General features: G+C 39.1%; 1 protein-coding gene across 2 annotated transcripts in view; it reads right to left on the reverse strand.

Moving 5' to 3' along the window:
* The window catches only part of LOC119745591 (homeobox protein Meis1-like), a 65,104-nt gene extending 40,397 nt beyond the window's left edge, over positions 1-24,707 (reverse strand). For both annotated transcript variants that reach the window (XM_038222066.1, XM_038222067.1), the window contains exons 1-5: positions 24,361-24,707; positions 18,987-19,234; positions 16,389-16,530; positions 13,477-13,527; positions 9,500-9,550 (exon numbers count right to left, since the gene is read on the reverse strand). In XM_038222066.1, coding sequence (XP_038077994.1) covers positions 9,500-9,550; positions 13,477-13,527; positions 16,389-16,530; positions 18,987-19,234; positions 24,361-24,372 — 504 coding nt within the window. In that variant the 5' untranslated portion in view covers positions 24,373-24,707. The remainder of the gene's footprint in view (positions 1-9,499; positions 9,551-13,476; positions 13,528-16,388; positions 16,531-18,986; positions 19,235-24,360) is intronic.
* Between the last annotated feature and the right edge of the window lie 974 nt (positions 24,708-25,681).

The following is a 25,681-nucleotide window of genomic DNA, read 5'->3' on the forward strand; positions in this document are numbered from 1 at the left end:
CAAAATGACAGCATGCCAGATAGAATAATTTCACAGGGAGTTTCGTGCCATTACTATCTTTAGACCAAGTACGATTTTCAACAATAATTTTGTCAGTTACTATTTGGATAGCTGCAAATGATCTAATCTACCTTAAATGGTGGAAGGAAAACCCTGCGAACATAAACCAGAAAAAAAACACCCATAAAAACGGGCAGGACTGAAAACCCATCTATACAACAAACAGATCCAGGACCAAATTTTCAAGAGGGGAATGGGGAGGTACTATTTGCCCTCATTTAACACAAGGGGGTGGACCTTTTCATTTTTCTTTCTTTCTAGTAACATTTCTGGAATCTGTAGAGGGAAAGGCAATAAACAGTCGTCTTTCAATTCTCTTCTGGTAACTTAATTTTGTTTTGGTTTAAATTGACACTTGTTCAGAGGAGGAAAGGCCACTGCCCAGTACCCCCATTCCCCCCCCCCCCCCCCACCACCACCCCAACCCCTGATCTGCCAGTGAATGTCAGCCTGGATGAGGCTCGAACCTCGCCCACAGAGGTAGAAGGCGGCATGCAATGCACTGAAAGGTGGAATATAATATTTACAATGCAACGCAACGTACATCTTCTTGTACATGTATCTAACAACAACCAAACATGAGGACTAACTTTTTTTGCAGATTTGTTTTGCAAAAGCAGAACAAGGGAAATAACTATTAAAGAAATTCTGAAAATTGGAAGGACCTTGGGTGCATATCCAGCATGACATGCGCATAATTCCACGGCAAGACAGCTCCCCCCAACAAACTTCTAAAATGTAACAGGAACCAATTCATTATTAGAGTCATACACACCGCTATGATTAACACTGAGTATGCACGTAAGGGCCCCACTAAGCCCCCAGACCGCTAACGAATGCCACTAACAATTTGACCCTATCTGCAACTCGCAAACGGTTTAGCTGGGTTGAGGGGGGAGCGGGTTCCCTCCAATTAAAGCCCAAATTTGCCAAGAGATGTCTTACTTGAGCAGATTAAGCCTGACAAGGAATAAGAGGGGATTTCTACACAATGCATATTCCACATAAATTGCATGTTCTAACTCTAGGAAAAAAAACACTATTTTTTATGGGCGTGTACATGTATGCGTGTACGTGTTCATCTTTTCAAACCGTGGATGAAAAATACCAGAGAACAAAAGAGAAAAATATCGTCCACGATTCCCAGCATACGTCCGCGATTGGGGTCGTTAGTTTATGCGGTATCCGCTGCTATGTACATCGGATTCGAACCAGCCAACTGATCCCATTAGCTCGGTGGTCGAGTGATAAAACATCTGCACTAGAAAGCAGGAGGTCGTGGGTTCGAGTCCCACCCGAGTGATTTTTTCCAACTTTCACTTGGGAGGTAACACACTGAGTATACAGCATTTAAACGTCGGTGAAGGGCAAAACCTCATTTGAAGACTGTTATCATCAGCAAATTTGTATCATACAAAAGAGGTACATGTATGCTGAACTCATATTCCTTTTTTTCTGGATTTTTGGTGATTTTGGTGAACATACACAAGTTAAATATTTGTTTTCGGGCCAAAAAAACAATGTAAATATATTCACTAATTCAGCCACAGCCATTTTCTTAGGTAACAGTGGCACCGGGCTCGCGTGAGTTGCGCTCAGGTAGTACGCATGCACTCCAGGCTCCTTCGACCAATAGCGTCACCAAAATGTGCGCACATCTCATCTTTAAGAACATGCGCAGCGTACACACGAGTGCGGCACCACCTCAAAAATCGCTTCTAAGTTTGTTCGCCAGATTTACATATATACAAGAAAATTCCCAACAACTCAATTCCAAATTTTCCTCACAAAACAAATGTTCCACATAATGCGGTCCCTGCCGCAGCATTAGATGTAAACATTTGGGGTAGGGATGCTTGTTTGCAATTTTTCAGGGACTTTATTAAAAACAAATTTAAGCCTTGATTTGGAATTCTTTTAGCCTGAAGGGATTTCTCCGTAACGGCACAAAATTTCGTTGCTCAAAGTTTGAAGCAGAGGTACCCTAACACGTAACAAATGCGACTGAAATAAAGGAGGAAATCTGGCAAATCTTGGCAAAACTGTCACACTCACGACCACATAGTTTCAATTTACCAAACGGAAATTTGACGACCTTGACTTAAAATCGGAGTGACATGTATGCTATAAAATGACGATAATAGATTCTGAGATGGCACGCCTGTACACTGGGAATTAGTTCAACAACACAGTGCTGATACTAAAAAAAAGAATGTTCCAAAGGGCACGTGAGTAATACTTGGCCAAAATTTTGGGGGGTGCACTTTCCGTCCCCAATGACCTCTAAAATCAAGAAAAGGCTTGCAATTCTATGCCGGACGGATCGCAACAGTTGTAGAAACAGTTGGGCCAAGGCTGCAAGGGTAACAACAAGTCTGTCTCTCGCTGGTTTTTTTTTCCCCATCGACCTTATTACTCATAATGGGTTCATGGTAGGGTTCAAGGACGTCAAGAGCTAAATGAGCATCCTTCAGAGTTGCCTTAACGAGGCTGGAGGAAAGGAACAATGACGGAAGACGGTAGAAGGGAGGACGGACTTACAGATGGATGAGATTGAGAGAAGAAGGGAAAGTACGAAATGTGATTCTCTAACAGAAGCAGCCGACTTTTCAGGTTGGGGCATTATGTACAAGTTTGCAGACATCTCAGGTTACAGCCTAAAGGCTGAAGTGTCTGGTTACAGACATGAACCCTTTGATAAAACCAATCGTGAAAGTTGAACCAATTGGGCTAACAAGCGGATTTACTCGTAACCACCCCCCCCCCCCCAACAGGACGCTGGGAAAGGCTAATCTCTTTGAGCTCTCATTGGATAGATTTCGCTGCAGCTGTTTGTCAAATGTAGCGCGTGCTAGCCAACCTCGTCCCCAGGGTGTGGAGCAGTACGCGCCCACCATAACCTTACTGTTGGAAACGAGGTTGGAAATAAAGTAAGCACTTGGGATGAGGTTGCGAGCTAGCTGCATGCAATGCATGCGAAGGTTACTTCCTTCACAAGATTCTGTTTTAGCTCATCAGCCCTTCGCAGCGCCCTGTTTGCAGGGCGGGGGTTACGAGCGAAACAATCGGACACATTTGGCCTGGTTTTTCTACTCCCCTCCCCCAACAATGGAACAGCAACAACCATAACACATACACTGTACGTAACTCTGAAGCATCAAAAGTGGATGATGTCATTGTTATGTAGACTATAGACGAATCTGGACACACTAACAATTCTATCACGAAGGCACCTTTCAATGGCAAAGGCAAATTATCCTGGCTACTGTTCAGATAATCCGTCATGGGGCAGTTGCTTGGTTTCTCCATTAAAGGGGGCCTCATTGAGAATGCAGTAATAACATGAATGTACCGGTACATGAATGTACATCCACGTTCATCCTCTGTGTTCAAGTACCCCCTCCATGGTTACTAAGGGAGAGTTAGGGGATACCAAAACCACTTTATTCGAATGCAATGCTGATGCCTGATGCTCACGCAGAGATGCGTTGGGTTTGTGCAGATTGTAAAAAAAAATAAGCCATGCGGAATTTGTGCGATATACATGTATGCGTAAACACGTACGTAAGCATGCATGCGGCATTTTCTGTCGAAAGTGGTCACAAAGTGCCATTTACTGTCTGTGTAAATATGTAATCCATAAACTTTAATCAGACTGTATACATTACCGGTACATTGTATATGGTAAACTTTAGGCCAATTTTTGCGACAACAAAACAAACTGTGTCAATGGCGTAATTTGTGCAAAATGCTTGAACCAGTACGTGCATGCGGTGTTTTCTTTCGAAAAGCGGTCACAAATTACCATTTACTGTTTGTGTATGAAATCCATAAACTTTAGTCAGACTGTATGTGTATGGTAAATTTTGAGCCAAATTTTAACCAAACTGAACTGAGCCCATGGCAAGTCGGCTTCATTCAGCAATGACAATTTGAAACATGATCGAGGTCATAGCACACTTTGCCGGCAATTTTGGTGTGCTCTAATTTTGGGTGACCGTGAGTGTGCACTTTGTGAAGTAGTACACGCATACTATTGGTCAAGGAGTTATAAGTGCACGACCAAAAAAAATCAAGTTTGATACTCCAAATGTCAAGGTAAAGTCAGGTTTTGTAAGGTCAAGGTTGACCTCAGTACTGGTGAAATTTAGTATTCAACGATTTATCTTTAGTTTTCTGGAATCCATACGAGGAAGTGTTTCATTATTTCAGCTTTTATTAACTAATCTGGTTCTATATCACTTTATTGACATTCACAATGGTTTCCCAATTAAAAAACAAAATTAGGGTAGGCTCACAAAACCCCTGAAAAAAGATGACCTTGTTTTTCACTGGGGTTCTATGCACGCTGTTCTTATGCAAGTGCGGCTATCTACCCTAATTTTATTATCCATAAGTGTCTAGTAATTTGAAGGAAACTTCTTGCCACGGTCAATTAATGTCATAACCGAGCCTCAGTGCCTCTTATTTCTTAATAATGTAAACCAGCTGAGAAAAAAAAGAGAAGAAAGAAAAGCAGAGCATGTGTCAATCAGTGACAAGTATCCCAAATCCCACATCAATTTTTTTTTTACGAGACCTAATTTCTGACCCCGTTTTGCATCCAGGAAATACATATTTTCGTCGCTGCTGTATCTTAATTGCCGCTAAGAAAGATGAAAAAAATGTCAAAGTTGAGTCATTTAGTGGGTTACGCACTGCAGGCAAAAACAGGGGCAGGAAGGGGTCTCGGCCCATAATTTGTTACAAACATTTGAAACTTTGGCTTGGATGCAGGTGGGAAAAGTACACGTAAACTGCCAATTTACGACCCGCTGTACATGTACATGCACTTAACCATAACAATCCTGCAGCCGATTTTAAGAACCTTTGTGCAATGGCGTAAACTCCACTTGCGCCACATATTATTGAGCAACATTTCACGCTGCGCAACATTTTACTTATGACACATTTCACGAAAGTTTCATAGCGCGTAAGTCCACGACATGTGCAATAAATAATGGCATAACTTCTGCAGTCATTTTAGGTGGCGTAAGTTGTGGCATAGCAACTGAAAATGAACTACTTTACCAGCAAATCGCGATCGCCATGGAGCCTGTTATTGCACAACTTATCAAGGCTGATACGAGACACTCATAGCCAAACTATTTTATTCACGACAGAATGTTTAGAGTTGCTGCATGATTCCGAAGGAAGTCGGGTAAAAATATTTTCAAAATGGCGGGCGGAGGTGATCCAATAACTGTTTCGTGACAGAACAAAATCATTCACCAACAGCCGTCGAAAATGCAGTTATTATCCTCGTCCAAGATGTTTAGATTATAAAAACGTTGCACAGCTATACCAGGTTTCGTGAAATCGATCATAAGCTTGTTGTGCAGCTACCCAGCAAAATTGTTGAGTAAGTCCTATGCATGGCATAAGCTACACACTGTTGCGTGAAATCCACTGCAGGATTTTGTAAACTATAGTACTTAAGTACTTTAGGTTATAATGTCATTAATCAATCAATGTTGATCAGCACAAAAAAATGGAAGAAAAATCCAACTAATAGGAACCAGATACAGCAAATGTGAAATCACTTAACTTTGAGGTTGGTAAAAGCCCAAGTTACATCTTATTTGAGTTCACCAAATCTTTTGGTGAAATTCATTCTATGTTGCTCATCGTATGTGTACCGCACCAACAGAATCAGGTTCAACGTTTAGCACTGAGTACAACATATTTAAACATCAAAGCAAATTTTAATGCTATGTGACTGGGTGCAGGCTTGCTAATACTCAGCGTGAATGCAAATGGATGCAACTTTGGCATCAAGAGACCCACCTGGCTTACTTCTTAAGAATGAAATATTTTTCCACTTTTGCAACTTTGAAGTTCACGTGCCACAACATCAGCCCTTCAATGCACTTTTAAGTTTTTACTTTCACAAAATCCACATTCTTGATCACATGAATGAACTGGCCCCATTGCAAGACGTTAACAATGTATTACTCTCATTTCTTTGATAAGTTTGTTTTCGTTGTAAGAAGCTGAGGGAGACACGAAGCTTTGAGCAAAACGTTTGGAAAGATCACCAACTGCAACAAATTTTTACTAGGGACTGTACCAGTACCACTGTTGATCAGCACAGACTTTGAACAGGTGTGAGGACCAATTCTGCAGTGTCATAGCACCCTCACCATACACTGCCAACAAAAAGCCTGCCCCCCCCCCCCAAAAAAACCCCACACACACACACATGGCCCAGCAACTTATTTTCTCAAGGACTCAAAAAAAAAAAAACTGCCGTAATTCAGGAGCACCGCGCGATGAATCACAACGCTCGGTGAATAATTGCGCGAAGAAAATACACTTCCTGGGTTCTTCTTGGCTAGAGGAGGATTGCGTCGTGCTGCTAACTAACGTTACATCCTGTTGCACGGGGAGGTTTGAGGGGGTAAGAGCTTGCGAAAATGGTTCGGCCACAATGTTTGCCCACGGCTGCGGGGTTCTGCTCCAGTGACTTGCACACGTGGCGCGTATTAGCTCGTGTCTAGGTATGGGTCACCGTTGGGAGGATTAGGTTCTCGTGACAAAATAAATTCCGTAAACCATAACACTATTAGTGTTCCTTGTAGAGCAAAACAAAAAATGTGCATCGTTACTGTGATGCCTAAAATAGCTTTAGTGAGCACCATTTGAATTGTTAAGTTCCTTTTCATATGCATCCCTTATTCACTAGGGTGACACATTAAGTACTAATTTGAGCCTTCGCGGTTTCATTACCTATGATATTTTCATCAATGTTAAATTCCAACTTCAAATTCACGCTACTATCAAAACAATTTTGCTGAATAATTTGCATTATAGCAAATGTGCCCTGCCAATATCATGAGGAATAACCCCCTCCTTTAACTTTTCCAGTTACATACATCATGTTAAAAGCGCAAATCACTGGTTTTCCAATGATACCAAATTTATTAACGATTTTGAAACAAAAGATACGTATTGTGCTGCCAATTGCAGTGAAAACTTCAGTTTTTCCACTTTTGGGGGTATTTTTTTCTGAACAAAAGGGTAAAGTGTGAATCTTGGATACCTTGGCTACCCCAAAGTACCAAAAAACTATATCAATTTTGACATGATTTTTTTAGTATATCTGACTTCAGATGTTGATTACTCAAAACAAGGTTTTGGTGGACATTCCTCATTTTGCCACAGCAGTTCACAAATTGTTTTTCTTGAAAATACTGGCTCCTTAACTCGAATGGACCAATGATAACCAGCCATAAATCAGAATTTCTCAGCACTTTACAAAAACGAAATTCACTGAATTTTCCCTGATATTTCCCTGCGACATTTCCAAAATTCCATGAGAAATAATGTTTAAATTTTTAACAAGGTTGCTGGAAAGTCAAGAGGTGGTGTAAATGTAGCACAGCCAATTGTTATTGTCTGGAGACGTAAACACTCAAAAGCCACCATAGCCAGCCAGTCAATGGACACAAATTGGACGCACGGCACAAGACGCACATACGCCAAACTGGCAAAAAACCTGTCCCTTCTGGGTCACTGTCAAATTCCCTGAGTTTTCCCGGATTTTTCAAAAACTCTCTGAATTTTCCGTGACTGGAAAAATGGAAACTCATTTTCAAGGTTTCCCTGATTTCCAGAATGTCTAGGAACCTTGTACATATAACATCTATTCACAAAATCTTTGCTTGAGGTCATCTTTCAGTCACATATTTGTTTTCATTAATTCAGAAAACAGTAAAATAATGAACAAATTATCTCCAATTTCTCTCCTTAGCAAAAAGGGGGGGGGGGGCCTGGGGGGGGGTGAGTTTGGATAAAAGGTGGAAAAAGCAGGATTTTATTTGGGGGGGGCAGTCATTCTGAAAGCTGCACACTAGCTGTGGACTTATGTTGATGGCTTATACAAATGCAATTACAGTTCTCTGATGAACACAAGTGTTGACATTGACGTGCATCCTGAATTTTCCCCGCGTTAAAAAAAAAGAAGGAAAAATCTAGGAAAGGTAGACGTAGCCCGGGCCATATTGTTCAGGCATCAAACCCGGAAGGCTGTTACTGTGACAGCTAGTCAATATGCAATACCATTAAGACCGTACATGTTGTGTTGAAACTGGCGATTGTGCCGGGCAGGGTTTGGAGTGCCCACCGTATGCGCACACTAAAAGCAGTGGGCTCAATGTACAAACTGTGCGAATTCCTGCTAGTAGCTGTACGAGAGGTAAACTCATGAGATATGTCTGAAAAGGACTTCATATCGATCGGGAATCTTTGTAAATGTAAAGAATGGGCTAGATTTGGCAGATTTTTAACTTAGTTTTTTTTCAATATACAAGTTAATCTGTAATGTCAAATGTGAATTTCATCATTTTGCAAAATTCCAATGAACCCTCAGAGACACATCAAAACTTGAGTCTTAAAGAAGCGAATGATTAAGTTGACTGGATTCAAGGAAGAATGACATTTTGTGTTAACTTCATGGAGATACAGAGTTTGCAATATTTCTTGTGTATGGCCACCAACAGTGAGATGTAAAGATGCAATATTTCAGAGACAGGTAGTTTCAACTTCTAGAGCTGACTTTGGATGATGCTCTTACAATTCAGTATTCTGCATAGGTATACATTAATGCGGGAATAAATACATGCTTGACCGGTTTTAAACATGTATGTCAAAACCAACTGGGGGCCCGGACACGGATAATGGCCCTAGCCTTCGGCTCACGCCATTATCCATGTCCAGGCCCCTAGCCAATTTTAAACAAACTTGTTTAATACAGGCCAAGCACAAATTTATTCCCATTCATAAATACCTTTCAGTCAAAATGTCAAAACAAGTCAAAAATTCACATTTTTCAATTATTTTGTTCAACAATTTTACCTCAAGTTTTGTGAAACACCCATCTGGTCGTGTCTATGGTATGTGCCTCACACTCGTAGTGCTAAAAATCTCCTTTTATGGACACTGGTGCACGTGGCACGTATTCAGTGATGTGGCGCAGAATGCAGCGGTGCAGGAATTAAGTGTTTTAACACCAGGCGGTGTTTTATCAGCGGTTTCAAACCACCCATGTGATGGTTTCTCAACCAATAGGAATGGGTAAACTGTCTTGCATTATGAATATTAAAATAATTTCACAATGTTTGTAGGATCTACTGCTGAGACCTAATTTTTAAATTAAGGTAAAATTCGTAAGAGAGCCCTGATAAAAAAAAACAAGCCAGAAAAATCACTCAACTTAAAAAACTGAAACAAAAGTTTCCTCCCAATGCCGATCTTCTCTAAGAGGACAAGCTAATGATCAAGAAACTAAACAAAGTGACTATCAAATGAAACAATTGAAATAATAGATTTGTGCAAATTGTTTCATTAATGTTGAACATTCAACAAAAAGTTGAAGAAAATAAAAGCATAAAAGGCTCACCTTTTCCAATTCTAATAAGTGAAACCGCAGTACCTGGATCGACTGAATCATCTGTGAAAAAGAGAAAAGAGAAGAAAAAAACGAGTGACAAAACTGATTTGAATCCCAATGAAGCCAAATTACATGAGCGCGGCAGGTGCCAAGTGGTCTAACTCCTCCTTGGGTCCCAATTAAGAATTGGCTCGGGCACAAGTCCCAAACACAACTTGGGGACTCTCGAGTCACGTCGCATCACGTCTGGCAGGGGAAAAAAATGACAAGATATGGCATGAAAGTCAAGCAACGGAAGGCACGGCCTAATATCCAGACAGACCCCCAGCTAAATTAGAAATCCTCCGGTGAATACCAAAAATCTATTTAGCGCTCTCACATTTCAAACTCTGACGGTTTTTTAAGAGACACACCAAAAAAGTCTTTCTTTGCCAAAGTCTTTAAAGGGCTGTGTCTTTCTGTATCTTTCATTTCGAGAAAAGGGAGGGAAATGATAATAAATATGATTGGGATGTTACAACAGGTGGGCCATATTTTCCAAGACTTCTTTTAACGTCTGTTTTGAGTTGGGGAATGAATCACTCAAGAAATCAAAAGGAGAACAAAATGAGTTGTCCCCGAGGGACGAAGCACCAGGAAATACTTGCCTGATCATTTCCTTTACAAATCTTCCTCGGTATAATTTCTGTATTAGCTTTACTTTAACTTTTAAATAAGTCTTACTGTACGTTGTATGTAAAGTCATTAACGGCACTCCAATTTTTTCGTTCCGAGTCTACTCACTTACAAATTTGCTATTATTTCCCTGGTAGCACTGAAACTCTTTAAAAAATATGAAAAACTGTGAAATGATAAAAGCAGATTATGAGAATACAGAGGTTTGGGGATACAATCATCAGTTAATATGACCTCTCAAGATTTTCAAACAAACCTGGCATTCTAAAAGGCATGAAAGTTTAAACCAGTTTCTTAGAAGCATGCCCAACAGCAAAGTAGGGTCAGCTGGCAAATACTTTTCTGAACAATACACAGTGAAAAGCAGCGCATTGGGCATGCATGTCACTACTGGCCAAAAAAAACCCATCAAAATACCTGTTCAAAAGAAGGTCTTTACTGAAACAAAAGGTGTGTGTTTTATATTAATAGAAAATGGTTTACAGGATTGGAAAAAGGATCGAAGTCAATTCATCTTTTAAATGTTCACGTTTTTGAGACCCTGATAAATGCAATATTTCAATAACCGAGAGTAATTAGGCAAAAAAATAATAAACCTGCTTCTGATTACATGGCATTTGAGAATGAGGCAGGTACATGTAGGTAGGGACATTTTTTTTTTTTTGTACAATCATATGGAGGCATCTACGTGAAGTCAAGGGTAAAAGGTAGAAATTGATGGCTTTAGGTGCTTTTTTCTCATTTTTCCCATAAAAAAAACATTAAGGTAGGGGCTGTCAGAATAGGGAAGGTAGGGAAACTGGAAGCAGAACTATTTTTTTTTTGTGGCCTTATCAGTGCTTTGCTAACTGCAGCAACACCACCAACACAAGCCAGCAGCGTGCACAGAGTCAAACCCTGGGAGGACGTTGGTAGGCAGAGCAGTTAAATGAAACTCTAGGATGCGCGCTCTGTCTTCAGCAGGAAATCCTCGTGTCATTCTGAATTTAAAAAAAGTTGTGCTGGGTTGCCAGTGAGTTGGTTGCTTAGTGTGGGCAAGCCGGCCAGCTACACGACTTTTAAGTTCAAGCACTTGCATGGCTCTGAGCTTATTGTCTGTACTTAAAGTGGTACCGGTAGTACAGAAAATCTGCAATAACCTGGTACGCAGTTGGGGAGAGGTGTACTCAGTCATACGCAGGCCAGCATTCACCGTTATTCTGTGAAAAAGGGCTCACTCACGACCTGCCCTACATCTGGGTACCAGAAAGTAAGCGTCGCCATTGTAGTAGGCAAAGATCGTTTATAGTGTACCATGCAGTAGGAAAGTATGCAAGCTCTCAAAGCTGTAATGGATGGCAAAAACTGTGAGAAACAAGCCCAGTGCTTGGTCAGCACGATTACGACAACCGTACGTGGCACAGATAGTGACCATCAATGCTGTTTGATAAAGAATTCACGGTTCTTTTACGTGGAAATAAGCCCTACTGGCTAGTTTACCACGCACAACGCGGTTGCTAACCAAACTCTTGCCTACTGCAATGGTGGCCAATCAAGGGGAACCCAGATGGCAACGTGGTACTTTGATGTCATACGATTGGAACCTAGTATACCCAGTGAATTTACTGTGTGTAGTTTAGCAGAGCTCACATTAAGCAGAACTACATCTTGCACTCTTGATTGAAGACTAACATTAAAAAAACAGAGTTTAAAATTGTATTCTTCCAAATGTTGTTGAGCAAGTACTTGCCCTTTTTAAATTATTTTCAAATTGTCCGACATGTTTTTAAAAAAGTGACCAGGGATGGGACCAAACAGCACATACGCAGCGTGTGATGTTGGTGCCCAAATTGTTACCGTCATTTTCTGGAATATTACAACGTCTGTCATTGTTTTATTGTATTGTAATATCATACACAGCCATGGCAAGTGTTCCATCTGCTAAACTGTAATCTCTCCTTGGATGTCACCCCAATCAAACTTCATTTTCATAGTTTTAGATTACAGACTGACAAGTCTATTGTAACACAATTATTAATATATTTATTTCATATTCAATCATTTTATCTGTATCTCCAGTAAGATTACAAACAGAAATAAACCAAACAAACAGATAAAGTGCAACCCCCCCAAAAAAAAAAAATTAACATGTAGGCCTACAGCTGACTTCTATATTAAAATTTTTAAAAATCAAATTTGTTTAGTATCAACACAAAGAGTTTATCTTAGCATAGCTAGGGCCTACACCAAAGAGAACAAAACAGAAATATTTATGAAAGGGGTAGGTGTAATTTATCCCAAAATGGCATTCAGTGCCATTAATTTTGTGGTTTTGCTTTGACGCACAATGAATGAACCATAGTACGCATACTCGACACGTACTTGAATGCTGCATACACATCGGAATGTAGCCTTCGGGCCAGTATCAGGGACCATACACAATGAACCCTGTTATGTTAAGTAGCCCGGCTAAGCCCCAAATGACTGGTTTTCATTATGTAGTGGGTACCAGCCGGCATACCAACCCAATAAGCCAGTTTGGTCATATTCCAAAATGTGTACATGTGCATATCAAGTGTCAAGAATTGTCAGTTCCAGATCAAGACAGAATATGAAGCCAATAGGTACAATGTAAACAAAATCTTCAATCTGCAATCTTCCGTGCAGTCAAAAAGATCAAAAGATGGTCTGCACATACATTCTAGAATAAAAAAAAATTGTTAAAAATTTTCAGAAATATTTCCATAATTAGTGAAAAAAAAAGAAAATTTGACTAACTTTTAAAGTTTTACACTGGACTAACTTTAGAAGTTCAGAACATGACTACAATGGACTGTTAATTCAAAAAAGGAAAGATGTCAAAATCTTGCTATTCATGTACCGGTAGTTTACGACCCCGTTCCATAAGAGAACGAAAAGACACTCTTATGTTTTGGGACTTAATACCTAAACAGTTGGCTATAATACAAGCCAGAAAAGTCACTTTGTGTTTGGAATCATCTAAATACCAGTAGTTCGCTAAGATTTTAATTTTGTGGAAAGAGGACAGGGTTTTGAGTTATGAACGGAAAATGTAAAACACAAAGTTGTCCTAAACTACACGAATACCAAAATCTTGATAGACAGCATGATTTTAAAAAAAAACCTTGCAAAATCCACAGTTTGTTGGAACATTCTGCTGTTAAAAGAAAGCCGACCCTTGCTTAAGTCCACATATAAACACTCCACATAAATTCTTTAAGTGAAATAAAGTATGCAATTACCAAAGTCTTCTTTTTTTTCTTATGAAGAGTAGCACGTGAATACATATTACAATGGCTGGCACTACTCACCAAACTATCAAGTTCTTCATTACTGGAGAAGTACTGCTTGTCAGTCCTTGCCTAAAACAAACAAAGCAACCAAAAAAAATCATTTTGAGAAGATTGACATAACCACTATTCCTCATAACTGATAATTCAAGGCACGAGAGCCAAGGGCGGATCCAGAACACAATTTTTTTTGGGGGGGGGGCCAACAAAAAAAGTGTGTCTCCAAAAAAGTGGGTCAAAAAATTACAGCGTGGGCTTCAGGGCCCGCTTAAGGGCCGCGAAATTTTTTTGGATTCTCGATGCTCTGTGGTGCGATCTGAGGCAATTTCTGACCACTTTAGCCAATGTTTTTTGAGGAAAAGATGGTGGTGTACTCATTGCCTGCCTTTATTGCGACGTCACATAAAACAAAAAATGGTTTCGTTTTTTTTTGGGGGGGGGATGGCCCCCTTTGGCCCCCCCTGGATCCGCCCTTGACGAGAGCTAGCCTAATACCAAGTCCTTCACCCAAACCACCCAACCCTTTAAAATCAAACTGCATATTTTGTTGGAATCTATTGGAGTGAGTACTGCACTAGTCAACTGATTATGCTTTACATGGGGTCAGGCATACTACCATAATCAGAGTCCAACAGTTTGGGTGTTGAGTTACAAATGTGTTGGATTTTGCAAGAATGAGGAAGGTTCCTAATAAATCACTCAAGGGGGTTAGGGTTAATAGTGAAATGTACGAGTAAACTAAAAAAAATATTACTTTACAATTATTCTGACTATAACCATGGTTCCTTTTCTACATCGGGGCACAGGATAGAAAATATTGATGAATGAAGCATTACAAATTGCTCTCTCAGTGCTATTTTTTATATTCACCTGAAAAAAATAATGTTTTAAAATATTATTAACTAGCTATTTTTTCAATACAAATGTTTTTGTGCATTATTGGGCATGTCACTCAAAATAAAAGCTTTTAGAAAACATCCAAAATTATAAAAAGATAATAAACCTGTAAAGTGACAAATTATTAGGAGGACTAAATTGAATATATTGAAGTGCCCGGGTAGAGAAACTTTAAAAGCAGAGATATAAAGAAATATTATAGTTATCGCGCTATAAGAACAACTTCTTCAAAGCAATCTTGCATATCTCAAGAACCAGTACATATGCACAATTGCACATTGAATTTTTTTTTTTAAATGTAAATCAGGAGTGATCAACCAGAAAGACGTTTGTCAAAACCAAATGAATTTCTACATGAAAAGCGAAATCACCGAAATCCTTCACATTTCTGTAGCATAAAAACATGCCTTGCTGTTATTAGCAATATAAAAACATTTCCAACAATTCAGGATTTTCTGCCTATTAATTTTTTCTCTGTTGTACGTGTAATGACTGTTTTGCTTTTCCTCTATTACTAAAAGCACTCTATGAAAAGCCGCTGTCATAGGAAATTTGGACTCCGATGAAATCTGGTCTCTTTTTCCTTATGGACTCCAACCCTCCCACGTGGCCTGTCTCTGTCCTAATTATGTTCACCAAGGCATGTGCAATACAACCCAGGAGTCTGTATTTCATACTAGTTCCGTCCATTTCTCAAAATTACAGCAAAAGCAAATGTTGTAAATCCCCTTTGATTATTACTTAATAGTTTCTTACAAGAAAAAAGGTTTTACATCTGTACAAAAAGCTGATGGCGGGAGAAATTGGCTATTATCCTTTTATTTTTTTCCAAACCGAATAAAGTTTATCCGATTTCATCGAAAGTTCCCATTCAGCTCACAATCATACACCAACAAAAAGTGACGAGTGAGGTGCTGCATGCAATGCCCTCCCAATGATTGGGTATAGTTTGTGGGATTCAATGCAAGACTACTGGGCCTTTACAAAAACACTCCAGAGCTGTAATGGTAAAAAGAAGTGGGTGGTAACTCTCTGATCAGACAAATGGGCAGGCTATTCATATAACAAGAAGGCCACTTGCAAGCAGAGACCATGGAGCAAATCTTGGATGTTCATGAATATGTTTTTTAGATTATTTTTTTGTTAACAAAAAATGAAAGGCTTAATTTTTTTAAGATTGTTTTCGAATACACGGCGAATACAAAAAAAACGAAACCCACATGTCGGAACCATTGTTTTAGTGAAGTTTTGCATGTCGCACTTTCAAAAGCTAGGATATGACAGCCCAATTCATAAGCTTTCATTTAGTACAAGAATCATTAAAATCACTCATGTAATTTTCAAGTTACGGAATTTTGAACACAACCACCGTTTTAAAGTTCTGTCGTCGGATCACAAAAAAGTAAGTGTTCTTTCAGCAAAACGAAAACAAATCACATAGGGATGTGTGTGAATTGTTTTCGTTGTGCTGAAAGAACGCACACCGTGTTTTTTTTTACTCACCCTGAATACGGTTTCCAAAATTCAAATTGAACAGTGGAAATCACACCAAATTTTTAAAAAATCCAGATTTTCATCCAACCACTACAAAAAAAACTAAATTAACCCTAACCGCTCTGAATCCTTCAAAATCCTCTTTGCCAAAGTGGAGGAATTTCTAAGAGTGAGGTTACATAGCAAAAGTGCGTTACTGATTTTGTAGGATGCACTTTGTCGAGGTCTTGGGCCGGACCTTGTGTTGTTTTTGCTCAGCCATGCATACATACATGTATATGCCTGGATTATGCTTGAAATCCTCCGTACTGCTCCAGGATATAACTGGCCAAGCCTCAACATATTGACAGTCACTGCCACAGGATTTTGCAGGATTCAGGCAGTGGTCATCCCTCCACGGACCATATTCAAGTAATAATGGAGGAATTTGCAGGATTCAGGCATGCCATTTTCCATGAGGCCAAATAGAGGATTTTGCAGGATTTAGGCTACATCCTAGCAGAAAGGCCTAGGGAGTTAGGGTTAAAGATGAATGGTCGTACCTGTTTAGCAAATACAGCTATATCTTCATTGAAGGACTCTGAGGAACATACATCGCCGCCTGCCACCCCCGGCTCACGCGGTGTGCAGGTCGCAAGCTCACACTTCTCAAAGATGAGTGCAAGAAGCGGAAATAAGGGATGGCTAAAATCAAACAAAACACACACAAAAAGAGAGATGAGTTTTGTTTTTTTGTAGATTTAGTTTAAAGATGGACGGAGACGAGACAAAAAGTTAGGGAAAGACAATGTACTGATGTTTAATGAGTAGGATATAAAGTTCCTGTTTATGTACGATTGGTAAAAAATGTGTTAACTACATGCACATAAATTGTTTTTTTTTTTGAATATCAACATTTTTTTAAAAAGTGCAAAGAATCATAGGGCTGTTCCAAATATATTTATACTGAATATTTAAATATTCAATCATCAACCAAATATTCAAATAACTTTTTGTCGGATCAAAATTCGTAAAAAAAAAACTACGCACGTACACAAACTACTGTGATGTTATTTAAATTGTAAAGATGCGGTACTTAATTAGGTAGAACGCCATGGTCCAGTGGTTACGGTGTTGGACTCATGTACGAAGGTGCGTGGGTTCGAACCCTGCCAGGAACACGGTGTTTGTGTCCTTGGGCAAGACACTTAACTACAATTGCCTCTCTCCACCCAGGAGTATAAATGGGTACCTGTGAGGGTCGAGGACCGATTGAGCGCTGAAATTGGCTGCCGCGTGGTCCCATGGCCTGATGAACGGGGTAATAATTGGGTAAGGATGGAAAGCACTATATAAGCACATTATTATTATTAATTGTCAGATGCCACTTTTTTGTGGACGGTGGTTCACTGTTCCCATACTTTTAGCAGAGCCTGTGAAAATACTGCAAAACTCTCCAGCGGCCTACAATATTGATCGCCGCACGCAAATTTTTTATCGGCGCGCTTTGCGTGCAACTTTTGACCAGTGTGGCACCGAGTTGCAGCTGGTGGGGTTCGAATATTTGAAATTCGGTCAACCGCAGTTTTAAATAATCAAATACTAACTTATTCGAAAACAGACAGTACTTAAGAATAATCTTTGACCATAAATTGGCAAACATCTCGCATATTCAGTAATGTAGGCCAATCTTCCACGTCTTTGATGACATGAAGAAAAGTGTGGATATTTATTTTAATTAAGGACACGTGTACATGCACATGTATATCAGGATGCAATACATTTCAATTTAAGCTAAAAGAGGAAATCCGTTCAGGAAAATATTTCTATGTGGATTGATGTTTCCCGTCAAGCCGGCAATATGTCACTTTGCCAAAGAGAATAATCAGTCACATCTTTCTAGGTGCTTTCCCAGGGTCTCGACCTATCACAGACTGTAAACTATCCCTTTAGTCACATAACGGACTAATCATAGACGCACGTGTACGTACCGGTAAGCACCTCTTTAGCAAGCACCCTTGATTTCGGGGACCGATCTGGCCAAACTAATAAGGTCAAATGAAGACCTCTTGGTCGTGCTAGCGGGCACGTGCCCGGTGCGTAAATTCGGAACACATTTTTCGATTTGATATGATTCATTGGTTGACCCGAGGCCATATCCTATCATCGACTCATCTGCTGTGTGTGTATACATGTGGATTCACAGAGTTTGCTGCCGCGCGGAACTCATGCAAAGGACGTGTAGGCACTTGCAGGATCAAGAGGAAAAGTTAGACTACATGCGACTCCAACTTGTCCCTCATCTAATCTCATAGATTCTCAACAAAAATATGTAAAACTGCCAAAAGAAATATAAGAAAATAACCAGTTAGGGCCAAAAAGTGGGGAGAAACCGATATTTTGCTCTTCCGCCCTTCCAGAAAATAAATTTATACGACATACAAGGTGAGTAAAAAAAAAAGCAGAACCCAAACCCCCAAAAAATGTATTTCATTTTTTTTTAAATTTGTAGCACCAAACACAATAATCACTGAAAAGCCTATTTCATAAGCTACGTTTAGATGAAAAAAATAACTGAAATTTCTCAATCCGTTCAAAGAATATCACCATTTAAACGCGATGACCCTAAAACCTCTTTCGTCCAAAAAAAGCAGTTTAGTGTGTATTCTTACTGTTTGGAACAACACAGAAAATGACACAGAATACTTGTTTCCACAACTGTCAACAACTGTACCGGTAGTACACAATATCTTTATCAACAACCCCGGTTAGGCAAACAATATGATTTATAAAATCCACCTTTTTTTTTTAAAGACAGGCCTTCAAAAGGACTTTGTTGAAAATTGTTAACTTTTAAACTGAGGTTTTATCGCTGGTGATGTTTGAAGACAATTGTGACGACGATTCTTGAAATCAGATATTTAGACGAAAGATGTTTTAGGGTCATTGTTTTAAATCGTGATATTCATTGAACAAATTGAGCAATTTCAGTATTTTTTTCATAAAAGTAGCTTATGAAATTGGCTTTCCAGTCATTATTGGTGCTATATACTTTTTTAAATATGAAATATAATTTTCGGGGTTTGGATTCCGATTTTTGGACTCACCCTGTAAAAACAAACATACAAACAAACAAACAAACAAAAACCGAGTCCTCTTACCCATATATGGCATCTTTGTCCCTTTTGTGAATGTCTGTCACCCCCGTGGAGACCGGCGTCATGACGTTGGGGGTGTGGCTTGGGTAGAACTGTGGGTGGCCCACGGCCGGGGCGTGGTTCAGCTGAGGTATGCTGGGCTGGCCATAGGCCTGGGAGTAGTGGACCGCCGAGCGGGGGGCGTGGGCCTCGTACATGGATGTAGTTGATGATTCTAGACCGCCGTAATGGGGTAAACCATCCTCATGATACTGCATTTCAAGAAAGTTTGAAAACAAACACATTTTCAATTTTTTTTTTTTTACAAATTGATGTATTGACCCTAACTCCCTAGGCCCTTTTTGCTAGGAACCATTCTCAATCCTTCAAAATCCTCCAATGCTTTGCACTTGTGTCCAAATGAAGGATACCCAGTGCCTCAATCCTTCAAAATCATCAGACAGTCCTGCCTTAAAAAAATGCATTCATCCTCAATCCTCCAGAATCCTCCTCCTTTTCAAACACCATTCATCCTCAATCCTCCAATATCCTCATGTTTCTCAAACACCATTCATCCTCAATTCTCCCAAATCCTCCAAAACTGCCACAGGGATTTTGGAGGATTGAGGTTGGTTAGGGTTAACCTTATAGCAACCCTCCTCAAAATCAACCGGGTGGTTTTGGAGGATTTTGGAAGATGAGGCTGAAAGGGAAAAATAGTGTCCATTGGTTTGGAGGATGCATTATCTTGATGGCTGTGCTCTGCATTATGTTAAGCCATGCATAATTGAGGCCCACATTATACTGGATGCCATCCGCACTGCCTCTAGATATCATCCGCAGTGCCTAAATGCATTACAGTGGTATCATATTTACATGCGTGTACACATTTAATGATGCAAAAACCCAGTTATTATATAAAGGCAAGATATACATGTAATACACAGCCTTCATTGGAAGAATCTAGTTCTCATATTCACTCAAATTATGCAGAAAAATATTCAAGCAATAATAATTTAAACATTGAACAAAGGAAGTAGCCAAGTGACAGTCAAATACATGAATGCTGCAGAAGCATTTCTTTCCTTTTTTCCCGGCTGCATCTTTGTTTTTATTTATTTTTTAACTCATACATTTGCAAAATATTTTGCACATATTGTCAATATGTTGTCTTTTAAATTTTTCCCACAAAATTGTAGCTCTGTAGAAATGGTTATGGCTCTTTTGGACGCAATTTTGTATCAGCAAAATAGTCCAGAAAACTGAAGAATCCATCCGCCATCTTGAAAAAATCTGCCATCTTGCGAAACAAAACAAAAGGCCGGACGAGAAACTGGTTTTTTTTGTTTCTCTCCAGAAACTACTTCTTTTTTCTTTTTCTGGGCCTTACTAACAAACTTATAAATCCTTGCAACCTTTTTTCAAATGAACTTGTCATGTTTGGCATACCAGGAAAATGACTGTCCACATACTAAGGGTGACCCCATATAACCTACAGGTCAAGGTACCGGTATAATACGCAGGGTTCTTTCTCTTTGTATATTAAATTAAGTTATGGCTGGAACAAGTCTATGGACATAGCCAAGCTAGCAGCTAAAGCCTTAGACAGATTAAGACAATTTGTTGTGCAAAGGCCACGGGAGACAAAAGCTCGGAAAAGTTACAATTGATACCGGAGGAAAACAGGAACTGTCAGTTGTACCACCCCCTTGTCTCTTTGCATTACGCTGAAAACAACAGGCTGGTTTAGTAACTAAAAAAAAACTCTACGTTTTTCCCAATATTTTAACTGCTTGTTTGAAATGTCATAATTTACAATACTGAAATCATGTGAAAGGTTCCCAATGTAGGACGGATCACAAGGGAAGCAATACTGAATCCAAATTGGTCAGTTAAAAATAATTTGATCAGACAAAGAATAGGTGGTGTATTTTATACCAAATGAGTTGACATGTTTTCATTAATTTTCAGGTTCAAAAATCTACAAGCTACTTTCTCAACAATTTTATGAGATTTTCACTAAACTTGTGTCTATTTCGAATTTAAAAAAGCACCTCAATTTAGCAGCTTAAAGTTGAAAAGGCGTTTTATTTGAAAAGGTCGAAGCCATGAACGAGAACTTTTCAGTTACATTCAGGGTAAAATGTAAGTGGTAAAATAATAATTTCCCCAATGAAGATGAATATTATGAAATTGATGATACTTCAAATGTTGCACTTGATTAAAAATAAAAGTTGGTAGTGTGAGAACCACAAGGGTTCCAGTTTAGTTCAGTCATAAAGTAAATGTACTAAAATACAGTGAAATCATGATAAGTCAAACCTCAAGGGAACAGGTTCAAATTTGACTTAAGCAGAGTTTTGAGTTCAGCAGGGTTGTATATCATTGTTACACTACTGAAGGGAATGGATTCTTTGTTTAAATTAACAGTTGTTTTGAGTTTGACTTGTCAAAATTTCACTGTACCAACACTTAAATCACTGTCCAGGGAGTATCAGGGGTTATTTCAAACCCTGACTAAGATACTCAGGCAACTAAAAGTTGAAATACATTTATAAAAAGAGTCCACACTGCCATTTTTTTTCAGATGTAAACCACTTTTGTTGTGTTTCACTCTTTCCCATACTGTATTAACCCTAACCCCTTTGAGTGATTTACTAGGAACCTTCCTCACTCTTGCAAAATCCAACACCATGGTAAACTCTACACCCAAACTGTTGGACTCTTGATTATGGTGGTATGCCTGACCCTATGTAAAGCATCATCACGTTACTAGTCCACATGAACTTACAGGGTTGAACTTCTCAATTTTAAACAGAACAAAGCAAAAATGGGGCAACTGTTATTGCTTCCCGGTGTATTGGCCTTTTGTGCAATCTCTCACAACTTGACAAAAGTTGCCCTCCCCCCCGCCCCCCAAAGAAGAAACACCCAGTTTTCTTTTTCAAACTACATGACTTTTTCAAATTACATGGCTATTCACACAAACACACCCTCATGACATTTTGTGCCGGTGATATTCTGCACAACAACACATGTACCATTAGGCCAAGTAAAAGAATAAACAAGTTTCTCGTCTTGCCCGCTTTCTGGTTTACTGCCCGCCTCCTTTTAAAAAAAAAATTTATTAGTACACTTGCAATGTATTTGGCAAATATATTGTCAATATGTTGTCTTTATATTTGTTTCCAACAAAATTGTAGCTATGTAGAAAGGGTTGCAGCTGCTTTGGACACAATTTCGTATCAGAAAAAGAGTCGAGAAAATCGAAGAATCCATCCGCCATCTTGGGGAAATAAAAGCAAAAAAAAATAAGTGCTCCCTCCTTATTTTCCAAAAAGCCTGGAGAAACTATTTAATATTTTTACTCAGCCTTGCATCATTGTTACATGATAGCGCTTAATTCAAATAACATGCTGTGCAAAAGGAAAAAAATGAAATAAAATTTTGCAGATCTCATTTTGGGACTGTCTGGCCCCTAGTGCCAGACTTCAATAGATGCGGCTTGAGTAAATCAATCCGTTAAAACTGGAATCCCAGCCCTGGAGACTGGCTGCATGAGATTCGATTCATAATCCTGTCTCCTCGTGATTAGCCGGTGATGGTGGATACCATTATGTGCACACAGCATGAATGTACACAGTCCTCCGAAAAAGCAACCCTCCCCCCCCCATGTCTTTGTAGGCAAAGAAGATTTTTGTCTGGTTTCCCTTCAGAAGCTAGCTGGACAAAAGAAATGGAATCTCACTGAACACAAACTTCTCGTGTCGTTTGTCAGCACTTGTAACATTTCAAAATAAATGGAGTAATTTCAATATCTCCTTTGTGCTTCTGAAATCATGATTGCTCCATACTTTTTTCAGTCACAGCTTTACAGATGAGTTCAATGTCAGTCAACACTGAATGATCGGGAAACTTGACATTTCCACGAAGCAACGCAGGCTTTGAACTTTAAGTAAAAGAGTTTGGCATAATGTTTTTGTTAAAAACTACTTTAATTTATAAATTATTCACAAATTCAAGGTTGGACCTAATTTTTGTAATTACTCATGAACTTTTTGTGTATTTTCAACAATGGATCAATGAGATATTAAGTTCACACAATTATAATCAACAAATCTCTGGGACATGTTTTCTTTTTGAAGCAGCATTGTACATTGATGAGCCTTTGCACCATTTCTAGTTTTCTACAATATTTCTACAATTTGAAGAAATCTGGTAAAAGTTTGCTAGCGGTTGCTGTTATCTCTATAAACCAGGGGCTTTTAGAATGTAGATGCATTGTCTCAATATAAGCAAGTTCGATATTTCAACTGCACATGCTCATCAAATCGAATGCGCATCAAAGGCGCATAAACGTGCAAGGAGACAGGCGCACAACGCACACGTGTTAATTACTAGCAGAATGTTTATTTGCATAACATCACGTAAACATCATGTCAGCGATTTTATCCTGAATGACCTTTGACCTCGACTACTACCAAACTGGCTTATTTGGCCAAATAAGTAATATGACCTGATTTTATGGCTCTCCTGTTTAACAATCTCTGCTTCACTGATTAACAACGAATTCCTACTTGTCCTCATGCGTACGTCTCACAAATAAGTCTTCGTTTACTCTAGGCTGAGCAAAAAAAAACCAATAGTTTCTCGTCTGGGTTTCTGAAAAGATGAAGGAGGCGGCCCCCGTTTTTCCCCCCAAGATGGTGAATTTTCCAACATGGCAGATGGATTCTTTTATTTTCTCAACTTTTCAGCTGATCTTTGCAAAATTGTGTCCAAAGGAGCCATCGCCCTTTTTATAGCTACAATTTTGTTGTCCAAAACAAATAAAAAGCCACTATTTTGACAATATGTTTGTAAAATATGATTGCAATTAAAGAAACTGCCAACTGTGCAATGAAGAAATGGTATATATTAGCGTACACTGTTCCACAATTCAATGCAATGTACTTTCTCTCAATCCTTCCGATCTCTCCGTAAAAAGGTCTGGCAGATTACAACGCAATATACCTCAAACTAAAGCACACTTTTCAACCATGTATACATAAAATGTATAATTATATTAAAATACATAACATTCCAAACTACTGAACAGGCAAAACACAAAAGCGCAAGAATAGACTACACTGCCACAGCATGGCAGTAGCATCTTCCATACAACTTGCTTGCGCAAACTAGTTCATTCATGCTAAATCGTAACAAGCTGATGAAGAGTAACCCCGTTTGCTTAACACATTGCAAACCTTTTTGTGTGTTAAATAATGCGATACAAATACACACAAAGCACGTCCTCGCCGATTAGAAACACCAACAATCGGGGGCTGAACAAAAACCTAAATCAAGCAAATGAGTTGTCTGGATTAGACGCCAAAGCACAATAGAATTGGCTACCCACCCTCTGTGCCATTTGGGCCGAACGAATGCCGTGTGTGTGCGGTCAGATTCACCGTGAGCTGTTGTCGGCGCCGTTCACTGCAAAAACCATCAAACGGGGAAAATTTCCCTCAAATACTCATCCAAAGACAATATTCTATGCACTCCTTCCGTATCCACATCAATCTTAGAGAGCCACAGAGACCGATGAACTCGCAGATATGCCAGTAATCTGGCTGGAAATTGACAGTTTAGGCGGCTAGATTCGATCACTTCGGCCCGGAGAAAGCAGCCATGTAATTTGTGAATTCACATGCGATATATGCACACGTTCTTTTTCTATGGTACGGACGTCCAGGGCATCCTATACAAACTGTGTGGTATTATAACTGTGTACAGGTGCATCATAATGAGATGGGTAATCTCAGACGGCTGTTGTATGCTGTTTAAAGGACAAACATTCCTTTCAGTTATGTGGGGAAAACTGGCACATTTTAATACGTTTTAAAGATGATATTCTTTTGACAATTTATGCAAGGTTCCAGTGAATTATTTGTGTCTGGTAATCTTAGGGGATCAATAACCAATTTGTGAAATTACAAATAATAAATTTCTTCACCTACAACTTGCCCATAATGCTCAATAATTTGGATGGGTTTTTTCCACACACACAAATATCTGCGATTTGCTTGAAAAGTCCAACTACTAGTATTACATCAGATATTTGAATAACTTTTAAAGATGAATTTTTGGACAATTTATGCAAGGTTCCTTCCAGTCATTTATTTGTATCTAGTAATCTTAGGGGATTAATAACTAATTTTTACAATAACAAATAATAATTTATCCACCTACAACTTGCCCAAAATGCTCGATAATTTGGATGATTTTTTCACACAAATTTGCGTTTTGCTTGAAAAGTCACAATCACTAAAGTATTTCTTACATTTATTGGATATTTAATATTTTATGAACTTAATGTCAAAATTCTCACTCCGCTGTAAAATAATTATTAAAATAGCACCCCAGATAGTAACAAGGAGTGACAAAAAGAAACAGTCATTCAAGTTTCGAATTCAAAGTTAAAATGAGTTCATTATCTCAAATGAATTTTCCAACAACCGCAGATATCCGCACTTTACGTGGTAAAGACTCAACTGCAACAGTCGTTGGACGGACTTAACGATTTACGATGCAGCTGCGCAGTGAAGTGAACAGGCCAGTCGAGACATCTGTCAATCACTACTGTTGTCATGGCACGCAAGCCATGATAGATGACTTTTGTGGAAAATTTTCTTCTCCATTCCCTTCTGCGGATCCAATGTGTTAAACCCCCCCCCCCC

The sequence above is a fragment of the Patiria miniata genome, unplaced genomic scaffold, assembly GCF_015706575.1.
Source record: "Patiria miniata isolate m_02_andy unplaced genomic scaffold, ASM1570657v1 HiC_scaffold_7, whole genome shotgun sequence".
Classification (NCBI taxonomy): domain Eukaryota; kingdom Metazoa; phylum Echinodermata; class Asteroidea; order Valvatida; family Asterinidae; genus Patiria; species Patiria miniata.